Below are 15956 nucleotides of genomic sequence, written 5' to 3'. Positions count from 1 at the left end.
CTTCAGTCATTTGACTGGTTTGATGCAGCTCTCCAAGATTCCCTATCTAGTGCTAGTCGTTTCATTTCAGTATACCCTCTACATCCTACATCCCTAACAATTTGTTTTACATATTCCAGACGTGGCCTGCCTACATAATTATTTCCTTCTACCTGTCCTTCCAATATTAAAGCGACTATTCCAGGATGCCTTAGTATGTGGCCTGTAAGTCTCTCTTCTTTTAACTATATTTTTCCAAATGCTTCTTTCTTCATCTATTTGCCGCAATACCTCTTCATTTGTCACTTTATCCACCCATCTGATTTTTAACATTCTCCTATAGCACCACATTTCAAAAGCTTCTAATCTTTTCTTCTCAGATACTTCGATTGTCCAAGTTTCACTTCCATATAAAGCGACACTCCAAACATATACTTTCAAAAATCTTTTCCTGACATTTAAATTAATTTTTGATGTAAACAAATTATATTTCTTATTGAAGGCTCGTTTCGCTTGTGCTATTCAGCAAGTATAAAATATTGTATGCTAATTGTATAGAGATGATAACAAAATACTTAATTTGTGTTGGTTTCTGTAGAAAAAAATTTTATTTTTGTAGTAGTTGATTTCTTTTGTACTGCTATAATTAGTGCTTGCATAGTTGTACTATTCTCTTTAATTTTCTTTTAGGCTTTGAGATATGGCATATTTTTTTTTGTGTAGTATTGCTACACTCATCATGAATTATATAAATCTGTGCATTCTTATGACTTGTATAGCTTTGTCTTTAATTTCTGTAGTGTGGGGGTTTCATGAAAATATCTCGTGGATTCATCATTTTCTTCTTTTTTTGTGTGTTAATCAAGCATATCTATCCATCTAAAGAATGGAATACTGAATGTACTTAATAAGTTGACTTATTTCAAGTTTATATAATGGTTTTTGTACTCTGTATCAGAGGCAGAATTTTGTGACTTAAGAGTTTGTACACAAATTGCAACTTTATTTCAACTTTCAATATTAAAATTTTTAAACTGTAAACCTCCCAGTTTGTGTAAATTACATTTATAGCTATAAATAATAACCGAAAAGAAAAGTATGAGGCCCAGCTGATAAATTTTGCACATATATGTGTAGCATGGAAATGAAAATCAATATTGGAATGAAATAAAAAATAAATAAAAGTACAATATCTTAGCTACAAAATGCTATTTATTTTTCAATATAATACTTGTTTACACTGATTCACTTTTCCCAATGCGTGACAAGTTTTTGCATTCCGTCTTTGAAAAATTCTGGCAGTCTTTCTCAGATCCAAGTGGCCACAGCTTCCTTCACCTCATTGTCAGTGGTGTATTGATTACCTTTGAGATCCCTCTTATGAAGAAGTGGAAGTTGCACGGAGCCAAATCTGGCGAGTATGGCGAATGCAGAATAGGCTCAAACTTCAGCTTGCGGAGAGCCATCTGTCAGTTTGCATGGTACCCAATGTCTACAGATTTTACGGTAACCCAATTGCTTGATAATATGGCCTACTCGCTCTTTAAATATGCCTAACTGAATAGTGATGTGTTGCTGGGTGATTCACCAATCGCTTTGAAGCAAATTGTGAAATTTCAACGCCTACCTATTCACAGTACTCCTGTCAACAGTCTCACTACCATAAACCACTTTTAAACGATGAAAAATGTTTGTAGGATTCACACTTTCTGCTGTTAAAAATTTGATCACTGTGTGCTGTTTTAACCATGTTGACATATTGGCTCCATTTTAATTGCTACTGAAAACAAACCACTAAGTGGATTTCAGCAGATTATCGCAGGTTTGTAGAGGGGGATTTTAGCTATCACGTGCTGCCACGTCCAACTCGATAGTACCTTTTGTCTCCGTGTAGCATGCTAGTATGCAAAATTTGTCAGCTGAGCGATGTATTTCTGAGTTCAAAATCATTGTTTTAATTGTAGATTCAAGATAATGGTTCTGGCATTCGGAAAGAAGATTTAGGAATTGTCTGTGAGAGATTTACTACTAGCAAGCTTGTACAATTTGAAGACCTGAATTCTATTTCAACATTTGGATTTCGGGGTGAAGCATTGGCCAGCATCAGTCATGTTGCTCATCTCGCTATTGTCACCAAGACAGCTAATGAAAAATGTGCTTACAGGTGATTTTGATTCAGCTTTCACATATTGTTTCTATATCATTAATTAATTGTTGCTTTTGTTTTTAGACTTAATTTCATAAATTGTTTTATTTTTTCTTTCTTTTAATGTGCTCCTGAGGTTGTAATATTGATAAAGAGGTTATGTGTATAAAATTCAATCTTATGAACTCACCTGGATAGTAACAGTAAACATTTAACGAAAATATTCTCTTAAGTAAATGACAGATTATTATTTCATATTGAACATGTTTAAACTGATGATGTTCATCATCAATTGTTTTATAAAAGACTACATTTTAAAATATTACATGTGTCAGTATAATAAAATAAAAGTTTAAAATTTGAAAATGGTCTTGCTGTTTGCCTAAAAGTTTATTTGTAATTGTTATACATACATTACATGTAACAATTACAATGTTGTTGTTGTCATATGTAACATTTGTTTATTAATATGTTAGTTTATCTTGTGTAAATTTTAATATCGCTTATTGTAATACTTTTCAGTATACAATAAAAATGCATCCATTTAAGAGAGTGCCTTCCTTAAATTTTTACAGCTGGAGTGGATTCATTAATTTGTATAACTTATTATATAAAGTAGTGGTATTCATGATAAATATTCAACAAGTAGATTATGTATAAGATTTTAGTAAAATATTAGAACCCTTCAATAACTTTTCAAGTATTAAACATAAATAAATGAGCAGATGCTCCTACCTTGAAAATTTTCATATGAGACCACTATATTTCCAAGCTTCCATGGGGAGCAACTCAAAAATTTTAAGTGGAAGGCATAGGATTGCGACATCATTTTAAAGGGCATTGAAAAACAAAACTTTTGGCATAAAACATTTCAGTTACAACTGTAATCAAAATGGTGATCACTTAATATCTTTCACTGTTAGTTTCAAGAGTAATTTACAGTACATCTCAAGTAGTGGTCTCATACCAAAAAACAGATAGTTTTGAGGTAGGAGCATTTGCTAAATTTTATTTTTTTATGTTTGACGGTGTTTTTCAAGGTTTCTCTAATTTGTTAACACTTGTATGTATATACACACACACATATGCATGTATATTGTTGCCGAATGGCTTCGACAACACGTGGCACTTTAAAACCTTGTGGTAGCCCTGAAAAGAGCTGTTTAAAATCTTTTAGTAGCTCTGGTAAGGGCTGTTTGAGGTTTTTGGAGTGGTGACCCTGAAAAGGGCCATTTGTGCATTTTGTGAAGTAGCTCTGAGGAGGGCTGTTGGGTCTGGAAGCTAGTCTCCAGCGATGTCAGCTCTGCTGTAGTTGGGGAGTTGCAGCTCATCTGTTGGAATCAGACTGAGCTTTCCCTCAGCAGCAGTTGGGTGCCCACTGTAGCATGGCAGTGGTACCCCCCAGAGCCCTACAGTGTCAGGTTGGTATAGGTTGTCTTTTGCTGGTGTAGCTGAGGCAGTTCTTCCTGAGCAATTCCATGCTGGGCCGCCTCCTGCTGCTGGGCCCATTGGCCAGGGTGATTAAAGCCTGGTAAGCTGGGGCGAGAAGGTAGCATCTGTGCCCAGAGGCTCCCTCGGCAGGCCGGCTAGGCCTGCTGCTTCGGTGGAGATGTTGGCATTTGCCGGGAGGTCTCATGTTGAGCCGGCCATCTTCTCCGGGTGGAACTTCTTCCATCTTCTTCTTCTGCTTCCCCAAGTGGTGGTCAACTATGAACTGAAAATGTCTCTGGTGTTCACTCTTTTATTAGAGCCTGAGTGGCAGCGCCGCTGTGGTAGGAAAGCTATGCAGTCAACTACTTGGGAGTGATGCTTGCACAGGTGCGTATGTATACTGTACTCTCGCTGACATCTGAGCTGCTAGTATTGCGTTTACCGATATGAAGCTCGGCATGTAAGTAGCAACAATAAATATATATATATTTTTTCCCCATTTGTTTCATTTTATTTCTTGCCCTGATTGCAGTTTAATTTGTTTAACCTGATTTTCCTTCCTTTTTATTAATGCTGTAGTGTGCCTTTTGTGTTATTTCTTATGATGTTTATGATATACTCTATCTAAAAAATTGTATTCGTGTACTTATTTGTTCTAGATTTTGACTATAATTGTATTTGTAATAATTAAAAAATAATAATAATTTTTGTTATAAAAGTAATCAATCTTATTATGAAATTAATTAAATTAATAAAAAAAAATAATACTTACTAACAATTAATAAGGTTTTTTTTCCGTATGACTTTTAATGTTATTAATTATTATCATATGTCATAATAATACATATATATATTATTATGAGATATGATATTATTTGTTGAATTTACAGAGCTTTGTATGAAGATGGCAAGCTAAAAGAACCACCAAAGGCTTGTGCTGGAAATCAAGGGACTCAGATTACTGTTGAAGATTTGTTTTATAATGTTGCAACCAGACGGAAATCTCTAAAAAATCCAAGTGAAGAACACAATAGAGCTGTCGAAGTGGTAAAATATTTATTGTCATTTGATTGTAATTTTATCATGATTGTAATGCAAAGCTTCTGTTATTGAGGAAGGTGATAAGCTAAAAAAGTTGACTGTAAATTGTAAATTTTTAATTTACAATTGATTAGTCTACATGATTAATGAATTACCATATCAAACAATAGATATCAACATTCCTAAATCACAGCAACTATAGATTAAATTTTATTCAAAGTTTTTTGATATTAAAAAATTTTCTCAATTATTAGTTCTAAATTCATCTGCATAAAGCCATGTTTAAAACTTTTTAAATAATTTACTTCGTTTTGAGTTGTGAGATTTTAAATGCTCACCCATGTTCATTATAATTGAGGCCGAAGCACTAGGGTGATAATTTATTCTCACTTCAGATTTTGAAATACGAGTTATACTAAATTGGTTTTAATTGAGTTGTGAGGAGTGGCTGAAGTGTAATGACAGCCGCTCATAACTCATAAATGAAAAGAGAGTCAAATGAAACAAATATGGCATAAAAGCACATTTTATTTACAAAAAGTTTTTTCCACATAGTCACAGTTTACCTTTTTTCCACACAGTCACCGTTTACAGTTACACATTTCACTACTCGTCAGTGAACCAGTTTTTCATTTTGTCAATGAAGAATGCTTCTTTCCTTCTTGATCTACAGTCTCACTACATCCTTAAGTTTATCATTCCTGGTGAAATGAATACCCTTAATATTCCTTTTTTAATTTTAGAAAGAAGTGAAAATCATAAGACACCAAATATAGTGAGTATGGCGGTGCATGCGACATGTGTGACAATCATTATTGTGTTCCAGAATTGTTGGCTTCATAGATTATTGAATACGACACACACGTCTCCTAAGGTGTTATAGCATGTGTTTTAGAACAAAAAAGGAGGTGATTTTACCTCATTTTGGTGCTTCTCATCAGTCACAGAAATTGGTCGACCACTGCGAGGTTCATCCTCAGCATTTGGTTTTCCAGTTTCAGATGCACAAAATTTTATGACCATCTACTCACACTACATTGATCAGCAGTTTATATTCATAAATGGATTTTATATAATGCTGAATGTCTCTAGTGTTCACTTTTTCAACTGTTAAAAAATTCAGTTGCTACTACATGTTACAACATAAGTAACAACCACAGATAAGATAAGATAAGACCTGACTGTCGAAGTAAGTTACAGCATAAGTATGCAGTAATTTAATTACTACGTGAGAGGTAGTGGGTCAACTAGTTTTGTTAGTAGTAGGGGAATAAAACTTACAAGATGATAGCACCTGTTGCTTTGTGTGGCATTTTGTACTCTTGTTACATTCGCAATTTTTATTATATTTCAACTACCCCTCATATTTTCATTAATTTTCGTATGGCACTCTTTAAAACACTTCTCTTAAGTAACTGGTTCTTTTAAATCATTGAAGTTATACAATGCTGGATGGAGTATTAGCTACCATAGCATATATTTTTAATATCATTTGATTTAATAATCTGAACTTGCTGATGATTTTTTTTTTTTACATATTGTGAAAGTTGATAGTTTTTATTTTATAGTATACAGATGTATCACAAAGTTTTGGGATTTTCATAACCTATTCTACTTCTACTCATGAAAATAATGGAAAAAGTTCAGATAAACATATGTCTTAAAATGCTTTGTTTGAGAGTTACGGCTAGTGAAAAAGTTTGCTTGGATTTCAGCTACCCTGGTGAAATGAGGTTGTACTGAAATTTTTAGGACATTAATTAAGGGGCAGAATTATTGATTTTTTATTGTTTTTGTCCTGAAAGATTGAATAAGATAGTTCTCAGAAACATATCTGCAGTAGTTTTTGGAGTGAAAAACCAATAAATTGGGATAACAAACCAATAAATTTGGTTTTAAATTAAATTCTAATTTTTCTTTGTTTTATTCAACTTGTATCATTTTGTTCAGAATTAAATTCTCTACTAGTTTTGTTTTTAAGCATTTGTGTGTTTATTATCCATTTAACAAAGTTATTGTACATTCAACATAAAAAACAGGGGTTTTTACTCCAATTAAATGGTTTTCACTCTAGTTTTCTCAAATATTACTGCAGATGCTGTTCTGGGACCTATTTTATTTGATTTTTCAGGGTTCAAGCCATAAGAAATTGCTAATTCTGCTGCTTAATTAAGTCCTACAAATTTCGGTATAATCTCATTTTACCAGGGTAGCTGAAATCCAAGTGAATTCTTTCACTAGTCATACCTTGCAAACAAAGCATTTTAGGACATATGTTTATATGAACTTTTTCCATTATTTTCATGAGTAGAATAGGTTATGAAAGTTCCAGGAGAACTTTGTGATACACTCTGTTTGTATTTAATTAAATTTTTTGCCAATTTTAATTTAGTACCTTTAAGATACAGAATACCACTGATTATATTGAATATTTAAAAAACTAATTAAATGATTTTACTTGGTTAATAAGTTTTATTCATAAAATTTGCTCATTTTTCCTGAAGTTAATCAACAGATAGATGTAGTAGTTTAAAATAATTTTGTGGTTTGTTTTATAATTTTTCTGATTATAGGTTAGTCGTTATGCTATTCATAATCCCAAAGTGGGATTTATATTAAAAAAACATGGTGAAAGTTTAGCTGAGATTCGTACCAACTGTAATTCAACCCATGTTGAAAATATAAAAACTATATATGGGAATAATATCTCAAGGTAAATTGATCTTTGAAATAATTTTTCTCATTTTTAAAACTGACTTTTAGTTCTGGGGTATATTTTAAAGCTTTTGGATTAAAGTATTTTTTTAAATACGGCCACTATCCCTATAAAACTTAGATATCAGTTCATCTTACTTCCATTCTCCAACTTAGTACCTCCAATTGCCATTATTCTGACACCAAGTGATATTCATGACGTGTAAAATTATTTTTGGATGGCCATTATATGATAATTTAAAATTTTTTGTAAGATTTACATTTTGAATAATTTTTCCTGATTACGTTTATTTTTTATTTGTTAGGTAATATCAGGCATTATGTCTATTGATAAAATTTAAATCTGTAAAACAGATGGGAACCAATAAATTTTAAGTAATATCCACAATTTTATTTTCTTAGTAAAAAGTTAGACTTACGAAGATTATTTATATTTAATCCTATACTTTAGTCAAAACTATTTAAACAGTATTTCAGAAGCAGAGATTAAAAAATTATTGACATTTTTTCACAAAAATGAAAGAAAACTGTTTTGTAAGTAAACAAAACAGTGTGTTCTATTCTATATATAATGCAGGCAATATATGAGATTGTTCTACCATATATAAGAAAACTGTATCCTAAAAATGGACAATTCTTTGTTCCATTCTGTAGAAAAAATAGCAAATTAGTAATCTGCTTTAAAATCAGAAATGATTACATGGCTTCAGCAAAATCACCATGACCCTGTATCAGTTGTCTTTGTAGTGTGTACAAAACTGGGCCTTGTACGCAGTACTTGATTTGATTTGCCACTTTCTGTCAACCCTAGTTCTTTTCCGTTTCTCAAGACCACTGTTACCTACATTGCTTGTAGTGTTTTGTTAAATATAAAAATAATATTATTCTTAAACCATACAAGTCCCTTGCATCCCACTCCCACACCATACTGACAATAGGACAGTTTGATTATATATTCCTGAAAATGTCTGCAATCACATATTACCATTCATTTTAAATAATATTCATTTAAATGAATATATTTTACAGGTCATTATGATAACGGCAGAACAAAGAAAAAAATACTTAATTCTTATTGATATTCTTTTCAGAACAGACAATAAGTTAAAAAGAGATAAATTGGTATTTCTTATTTCTACTTTTTCTTTTTCTTCTTTTATGATCACATAGGATCACTTTAGTCAGTCCATTATCCAAGTCTCTTCGAAGGGCCTTGTGTTCCTCCCAGTACTTTTTCGTACATTTCAATCTTCTTGCCCTTTCTGGTGTTGAACATTTTTGTGTTGTGAGTGTGAAGTGAGTGTTTTTGTCCTTGATTTTTTCGTTTAATTTTATCTTGTCTCTGGTGTAAGGCCAACTTCAGATCCTCTCTTATTTCTCTGATCCATCTTCATCCTGTCTTGGTGTTTCTTTGAGTCAAGATTGTACTGTACCAGCCATTTTAGAAGTCTCGTATTTTCATCCTCATGATGTGTCTGAAGAATCCTAGTCCCTCTTACGCATGATATCGGTGATGGGTTCTAACACTTCATACACGAATTTGTTGGACATGATCCACTATTGCCTGTCTTTCTGGTACTTTTTGTTGATGCAGGTTTTTCCAATTTTCTGGAGTCTGTTGGTTTTTGATTGTTTGTTCAGGTGGAAGAGCGTTTCAGCTGCATATGTGGCTTCTGGTTTTATAACTGTGTTGTAGTGTCTTACTTTTGCATTTATGGATTGTTTTTTTTTTTACTGTAGGTGTACCAGGCTAATTTTTGTGCTTTAACTAATTTGTTTGCTCTTGTTTAGATTGAGATTTTTTCGTTTAGGTTGTTTGTTGTTATTTCTCCAAGGTTTTTAAATTGGGTTACTACTTTAACTTTATTACCATTTATGTTTACTTCTTTTAAGTATTGATTTTTGGGGCATAATCTCTGTTTTTTTGAATGATATTTTGAGGCCAATTTTATTTGCAGTGTTTTGACGTTCTAATATCTGTGTTCTAGCTTTGTTGATGTCATTAGCTGGCAGTGCCAAGTCATTGGCGAAACCAAGGCAGTTTGTTTTGATTTTTTGGCCTGTTTTTTATTTTTGGGGGCATATTTTGAGCCATTCCCTTATTGCCATTTCCAGATCGCAGTTAAGTAGCAGTGAGAGTCCATCGCCTTGGCACAGCCCATTTTCGATCTCAAATGGTTCCGAGAGTTCGCCTCAGAATTTCACTTTTGACTTAGTAATAATGAGGGTCATTTTTATCATGTTGATTAGTTTGGTATTTAGTCCAAGGTGTCTTTGAATTTTTAGTAGGGATTCTCTGTGGATGGAATCGTGTGCTTTCTTGAAGTCTATATACATTATCACCATGTTTGTGCTTCTTTTTCTTTTGTAATCCATTATTAGCTTGAGACTTATGATCTGGTTTGGACAACCTCTCCAGGGTGTAAACGTCCCTAGTATTCCTCTAGTTTTTTCTTGAGTTGTAAACTGATCCTGTTGAGGATGATTTTTGTATATTTTGTCTAGGAGTGCGATTCCTCCTGTAGTTGTTAGGGTCTGTTTTGTCTGCTTTTTTGTGTATTGGTTGGATGAGGGCTGTTGCCCAGTATTTTGGTAGTTCTTCGATCCAGATGTTACAAGCTGTTGAAGAAGTGTGATTTTTGCTGGTCTTCCTGCAGGTTTCCAGACTTCTACAAAGATCTGATCTCCTGACGCTTTGTTCATCTCACCCAATGCTTGGTAGACTTCTTTTATTGTGAGAGGGTTGATGTTTTCTGGTGGTGTTGTTATTTGAGTGCTGTGTCAAAGTTTAGGAGTTCTGTTTGTTCTTTGCAATTTAGGAGTTTGTTGAAATATTTAGCTAGGATTTCTGCATTGTCTGTATTGCTATGGGCCAGATTATGGGGTTTCATCCTTCATTAGTAGGGTTGGGGATTCGTATTTTTGGACTTATTTTTTGAAGGTTTTGTGGTAGTCTCTTGACTGCATTTTGTCAGGATTCTTTATTTCTACTTTACTTTAATGTTCATTAAAAACAATGTAAGTTTTTTTAAAAATATTTCAAAGTCCATAAAAACAAAATAGTAATTTTCTTTCTCTCATTATTATTATAAGATAAAAAAATACAGTTGCACAATTTAATATTAGACGGCATTAAAAATATTACATGAAACAATTTGAAAATCACTAAATAATTATTACGTATTAAATAATGACTAAAGAATTTTTTAAGTATAATTTATTATACTTACTACTGTAACATTTACTAGTACTACTGTAATTGCAAATTTGATTTTTTTATTTAAAATAAGATAGTATAATTTTTTGCACCTTTAAGGAATTTGTGAGTGTTAGTTGTTTTTAAGTAATATTCAAATAATTTTCATTAAATATTGTATAAAACAGATAAAAAAACTCTTTTTATTATTAGAATAGCAATTTATTTTAATTTTGTCAAATGAATGCAGTAGTGGCAATCATTAACACCTTTTTGTAGTCAGTGACATTACCAAATGGACAATCATTGACACCTTAGAATTTTAGTGATCAGCAGAGGGTATAAATTTGTAATATTGATATTTGCATTATCATGTAATTTGTGTTTGTGATATACATAATATATTTCTATTTTGCTGTGATATGATCAGATGAGCTTGCCATTATAGTTCCATGAGTATTTGTGTAAATTTGTTATTTATGTACAAAGCGTATGACTAAGTATGATAAATCAGATGAGGTCATTTTAGTTTTCTCCATACTATGAGCTTGTTATATTAATATATTGGAAAATTGTTATTACATTGCAAAATTCTGTACAGTTTCCCAGGGTCCTGTATCGCACTATTGATGTCTAAATAAATAGTGTGCTGTACAGGATGCCAGGGATATAATGTGTTTTATGCTTTCAAGAAGATATTTAAAACTAATATTGCACTAAATCTATTTAAGAATATGTATGAAAACTACATCCTAAAAATACATGTGACATGACACAGCAAAGTTGAGTTGTCCTTTAGATGCTTGGGGTATGAAATTTTCATTTGTATTTTATATTAATTTATGTTCAGCAATGCAGGTCTACAGTTAAAATATAAATAATTAGATAAAATAGAATAAATGTATACACTGAAAATTAGGGTGTGTGTAGAAATGAGTGATTTTGAGTCATATGTTGCTGCCAAACCATTGTTTGAGTTGGTTGGGCTTTAATGAATTCATTATGTTTCCCAGTTGATCTATTTACAATGGATTGTTGATTAGGATTGCATCTTGTGTTTGCAGTAAACTATCTTACAAAAATTAATTGTTACAAAGATATGTAATGAGAATTTTGACAGCACTTCAGACTTCAGTGTCATGATTGGTTCGGTCAGTTCATGCTGTAAAGATCAGACTTAACGATTTTGAAGCTACAAGCTAACTATTGAGTTTGAAGCATCCAGGGCTAATAAAAAATATCACGATGTTAGATACTGTCAAAGCAATCAAAGCCTTGTTTGTGTAGAGTGTATCATGTTCTGTATGACAACAGGCCATGTCATTAACCCTGTTTTGTTATATTTTAGACAGAAAATTCACTCAGGTTTAAACTGTTATCTATATAAGAGTTGGGTAGTCCAGGAATTATAAACACATGATTTTAATTTGAAGTTATTGTTGATGAACAGTAAAGCAAAATTAGTGGAAAAAAATTTTCTGAAAAATCTGTAGAAGAACTCATCTTGATTTAACTGAATACAAGGATTTGTGCAACCTCACATTGGACAAACCCCATTGTAGTTTGATCTGTGAATCTTATGGCATCTTACAAATATATAGCACTGATTTACATCTGTTTGAATGCTAGCTATGTTAACTATCATTGACATAGTTTAATGTACTTTTGGCAGTACTACTAAGACCCTGATTGCTATTACACTTTCCATTTACATGCATGGCGTGGGAAATTCCAAAAGTAATGGCAGATGACCATACTATCATTATATTTGTACAAGGTCTTTTGTTTCTTTTGCATTCAAACATAAAACATAGTTTTAGTGTGTAATGAACATTTATAAATATTTCCAATCCACAGACCTATTCATTAAAAGAATTGATCTTGTGATTGTATAAGATTTATAATAAACTGGGAAGGGATTTAAAAAATTTACTAGTATAATTTTTTAAAATTTATTAATTTGGTGTTATTTAAGATTGGTGCTATAATATTGCAAACTATTTGGTCTACAGTACCTGGTGGATCTTTTTTCCAATTACAGCTACATTGTAATGTTTCTTCCACTCAAAATTTACACACTTGGAATCCTGTGATGATTTAACATAAAATGAAACTTATGTGGATAGATTCTTAGAAGGAACAGTCATATAAAAAAAATGTTCTGTAATTGGAATGATGAAGTTTTAATTGAAAATTTGTAAACTTGATATTTAATTTTACTTTTTGTGAATAATGTTATCTTCTATTTAAAAAAGGCTGAGAAAACTGTTGAAGTTCATATTTTAACTATACATTAATGAAAAATAAACTGTTTGTTTTGTACATCATTTGGCAGAAATTTAATTAAAAAAATTTTTTGTTGTTAATTACCCAGGGAGCTTCTCGAAATCGATAGTGTTGATGATGGCCTTAGATTTAAACTGCATGGATTTATTTCAAATGTGAATTATTCAACAAAAAAACAAATTTTTTTACTGTTCATTAATAATAGACTTGTAGATTCTTCTGGTAAGTTTTTTTAGTCCTCTGTTGATTTTAGCTTATAGTATAGTACTTTGGATATGTTTAAGTTCATTTTCAGTATTTTTGGGGACAGCTATTCTTCCTATTATACGAGGTCAGTAAATAAAGTAATGAGACTGGTTCAGAAAAATTTTTTATTTACAATCCTATTATACAGGGTGATTCAAAGAAACGGGAAATTAAAAAAATTAAATAATGTTAATGAAAAATTTTTTTTAGAAAATGAATTTTATTTCATGTAATTGTACAAATGTTGCCATTTTAGGATACATACATTTTAGTTTATTTTTTAAAGATGACATCTTGCAGGTGACCTCCTCTTCTACGTAAACACTCACGAAGTCTCTTCGTTAAATTGTTCATGGTTTGACGTAACATCTCAACTGGAATTTCCGCAATTGCTTCTCGGATCTTTGTCTTTAGTTCTTCCGTTGTAGCAGGTCTAATGTAAAACACTTTGCTTTTAAGGTGACCCCACAAAAAGTAATCGCAAGCTGAGAGATCGCAGGCGATCTGGGAGGCCATCTAATGTCACCATTTCATGAAATGACACATTGTCCAAACAATCGGCATACAGCTGCCATCGATATTCGTGCAGTATGTAACGTTGCTCCGTCTTGTTGAAACCAGGCTGTGTTAAGCATTGGTGGAAATCTCTTTTGTTGTTCCACAACAAAGGTTTCAAGCATGGCTACGTAACGAGCCGACGTCACTGTAATCGCAAGACCGTTGTCATCCTCAAAAAAATAAGGGCCTATAACACTGTAAGATGACATAGCACACCACATGGTCACTTTCTGGCTGTGCAACGGACGCTGGTGTAGCTGCGTAGGATTTGGATTTTCTTTTGCCCAGTATCTGAAATTTTGCTTGTTAACAAATCCATTGAGGTGGAAATGCGCTTCGTCTGACATCCACAGTTCGTGAACAAACTCTTCGTTATCATTTATTTTCTGAAGCATTACATTACAGAATTGTGCTCGCACAACTGCATCGTTCGGTTTCAGTTCCTGGACGATCTGCAACTTGTATGGATAGAATTGCAAGTCCTTCACTAACATTCTTCGAACACTTGAACTATGCAATTGTAAAGATGCTGAGAGACGACGGATTGACCAATGTAGACTTCGTGTGACAGCATCTTGTAAAGCTTGAACATTCTGTGGTGTATGGACGGTTCGCTCACGGCCTGGAGGTTTCTTTTTTATTGCCGAACCAGTTTTCTCAAAATTAGATATCCATGTTTTAACTGCATGTGCTGATGGAACACAGTTGTGCCGTCCCAGATTAAAATGACGGCAAAATTCTCTATGCGCTCCCTCCACACTGTCATTGTTTTTGTAAAACGCTTTGATAGCAAATGCACGTTGCGCACCACTCCAAGGATCCATGACAACTAAATGGCAGGTTAGGTTAGAGAGGCTGGCGCCACTTATCAAGTGGTACCAATCGCCCACGGCTACCAACACAACTTTCAAAATTTCCCGTTTCTTTGAATCACCCTTTACATGGACTCTATCACCTTTGAAATAGTTCTCTTGGGAAGCCACGCAATGTTTCAAATGGTTTTTCCACTCTTCATAACAGTGTTGGAACTTAGAAACTGGAATATCCTTCAGATGTTTGGTTACATTTTTAAAAAAATGTTTTCTACTGTTCCAAAATGGTGTTCTTTGAGGTGTTTTTATAAAATTGGGAGCAGGAAAAAGTCACAGGGATACAAGTCAGGTGAATAAGGTGGTGAGGAACTACAGGAATGTTTATCTTTGCCAAAAACTCATTTGAGAGTCCAGTGTGACAAGGTGCATTGTCATGATGCAGCATCAATCATGATGCATCATTGTCATGTTGCTCATGTGAGACCAGCCATCAAAGATGGCTGGTCTCACATGAGCAACTCTTTTCCACAGTCAGACTGTTATGGTATGGTTCAAATTCAGTTATTCTGAAATCATTCTGACGTTAATCACCAGTCATACTGTATCAAGTCTCTGATTCGCTCAACATTGCTGTCACTTTTTGACATTAACGGTCCTCCAGAACATTGATTGTCCGCAACTGATTCCTGGCCGCCTGAAAATGCTTTAAACCATTTAAAAACTTGGGCTCATGACAGAGTGTCATCTCCATAAGTCCTTTACAATTTTGAAAAAGATTCAGTAGCATTCTCACTGAGTTTAACACAAAACATGATTGCACAACATTGCTCATAATTAGTATCACTCATTTTTGTAAGGCACAACTAAAACTCGTTTTACGAAAAGTTTGTTTACATCTTACGTGGCAACAATAGACTAAAAATATTAATGCCTAACATAAATGAATTGTTCATATAACCATATGTTTACTAGTAACTTTACAATGTTGCTATTTTGGCTGCCAAAAGAACTAGTCTCATTACCTTATTTACAGACCTCGTACAGTGAAACTCACCAGTGTGAGCAGCTCACACAACATATTCCAGCTACACTACTTTATAAATACTATATACAATACAAACTAACATTAATACAGTACATGACATACTTATTCATATTTCTTCTTGTAAATATACTCATTGGCCACTGAGATGCTTTCCAAACCCTAATCCAAGATGTAAACTATTTTTGAAACCTTTTTCAGTACTACTTAAAATTTTTCGTTTTCTTTTATGAGAGGATTATACAGATAGGTTAATAGCTAGTTTTTAGCTATTTTTTATAATTGGACAACAGACAGATTTGTTTTTTACACTTTGTGGTGAAACCGCTGTGTTACAGTATTTTAAGTGGTATACTGTGCAAGGAAATGTATTTTTTTAAGTACGGGAAGATCATTTAATCTGTCTAAACTAGGTTTAGGCAGTTAATGAGTATTTTTAAGTATTTTATTTTTGTATTAAAATTTAGTAACAGTTTAAGATTATAGACACGTAATTTCCACTAG

General features: G+C 32.8%; 1 protein-coding gene across 2 annotated transcripts in view; it reads left to right on the top strand.

Annotated features, from left to right (window-relative positions):
* The window catches only part of Mlh1 (DNA mismatch repair ATPase Mlh1), a 70874-nt gene that overhangs the window by 16928 nt on the left and 37990 nt on the right, over nt 1-15956 (top strand). For both annotated transcript variants that reach the window (XM_075363344.1, XM_075363345.1), the window contains exons 3-6: nt 1944-2143; nt 4447-4603; nt 7171-7310; nt 12883-13016. In XM_075363344.1, the coding sequence (XP_075219459.1) occupies nt 1944-2143; nt 4447-4603; nt 7171-7310; nt 12883-13016 (631 nt within the window). The remainder of the gene's footprint in view (nt 1-1943; nt 2144-4446; nt 4604-7170; nt 7311-12882; nt 13017-15956) is intronic.

The sequence above is a fragment of the Lycorma delicatula genome, chromosome 4, assembly GCF_047948215.1.
Source record: "Lycorma delicatula isolate Av1 chromosome 4, ASM4794821v1, whole genome shotgun sequence".
NCBI lineage: Eukaryota > Metazoa > Arthropoda > Insecta > Hemiptera > Fulgoridae > Lycorma > Lycorma delicatula.
The sequence above is the reverse complement of the archived record's forward strand: the minus strand, read 5'-3'. Positions and strand labels throughout refer to the sequence as shown.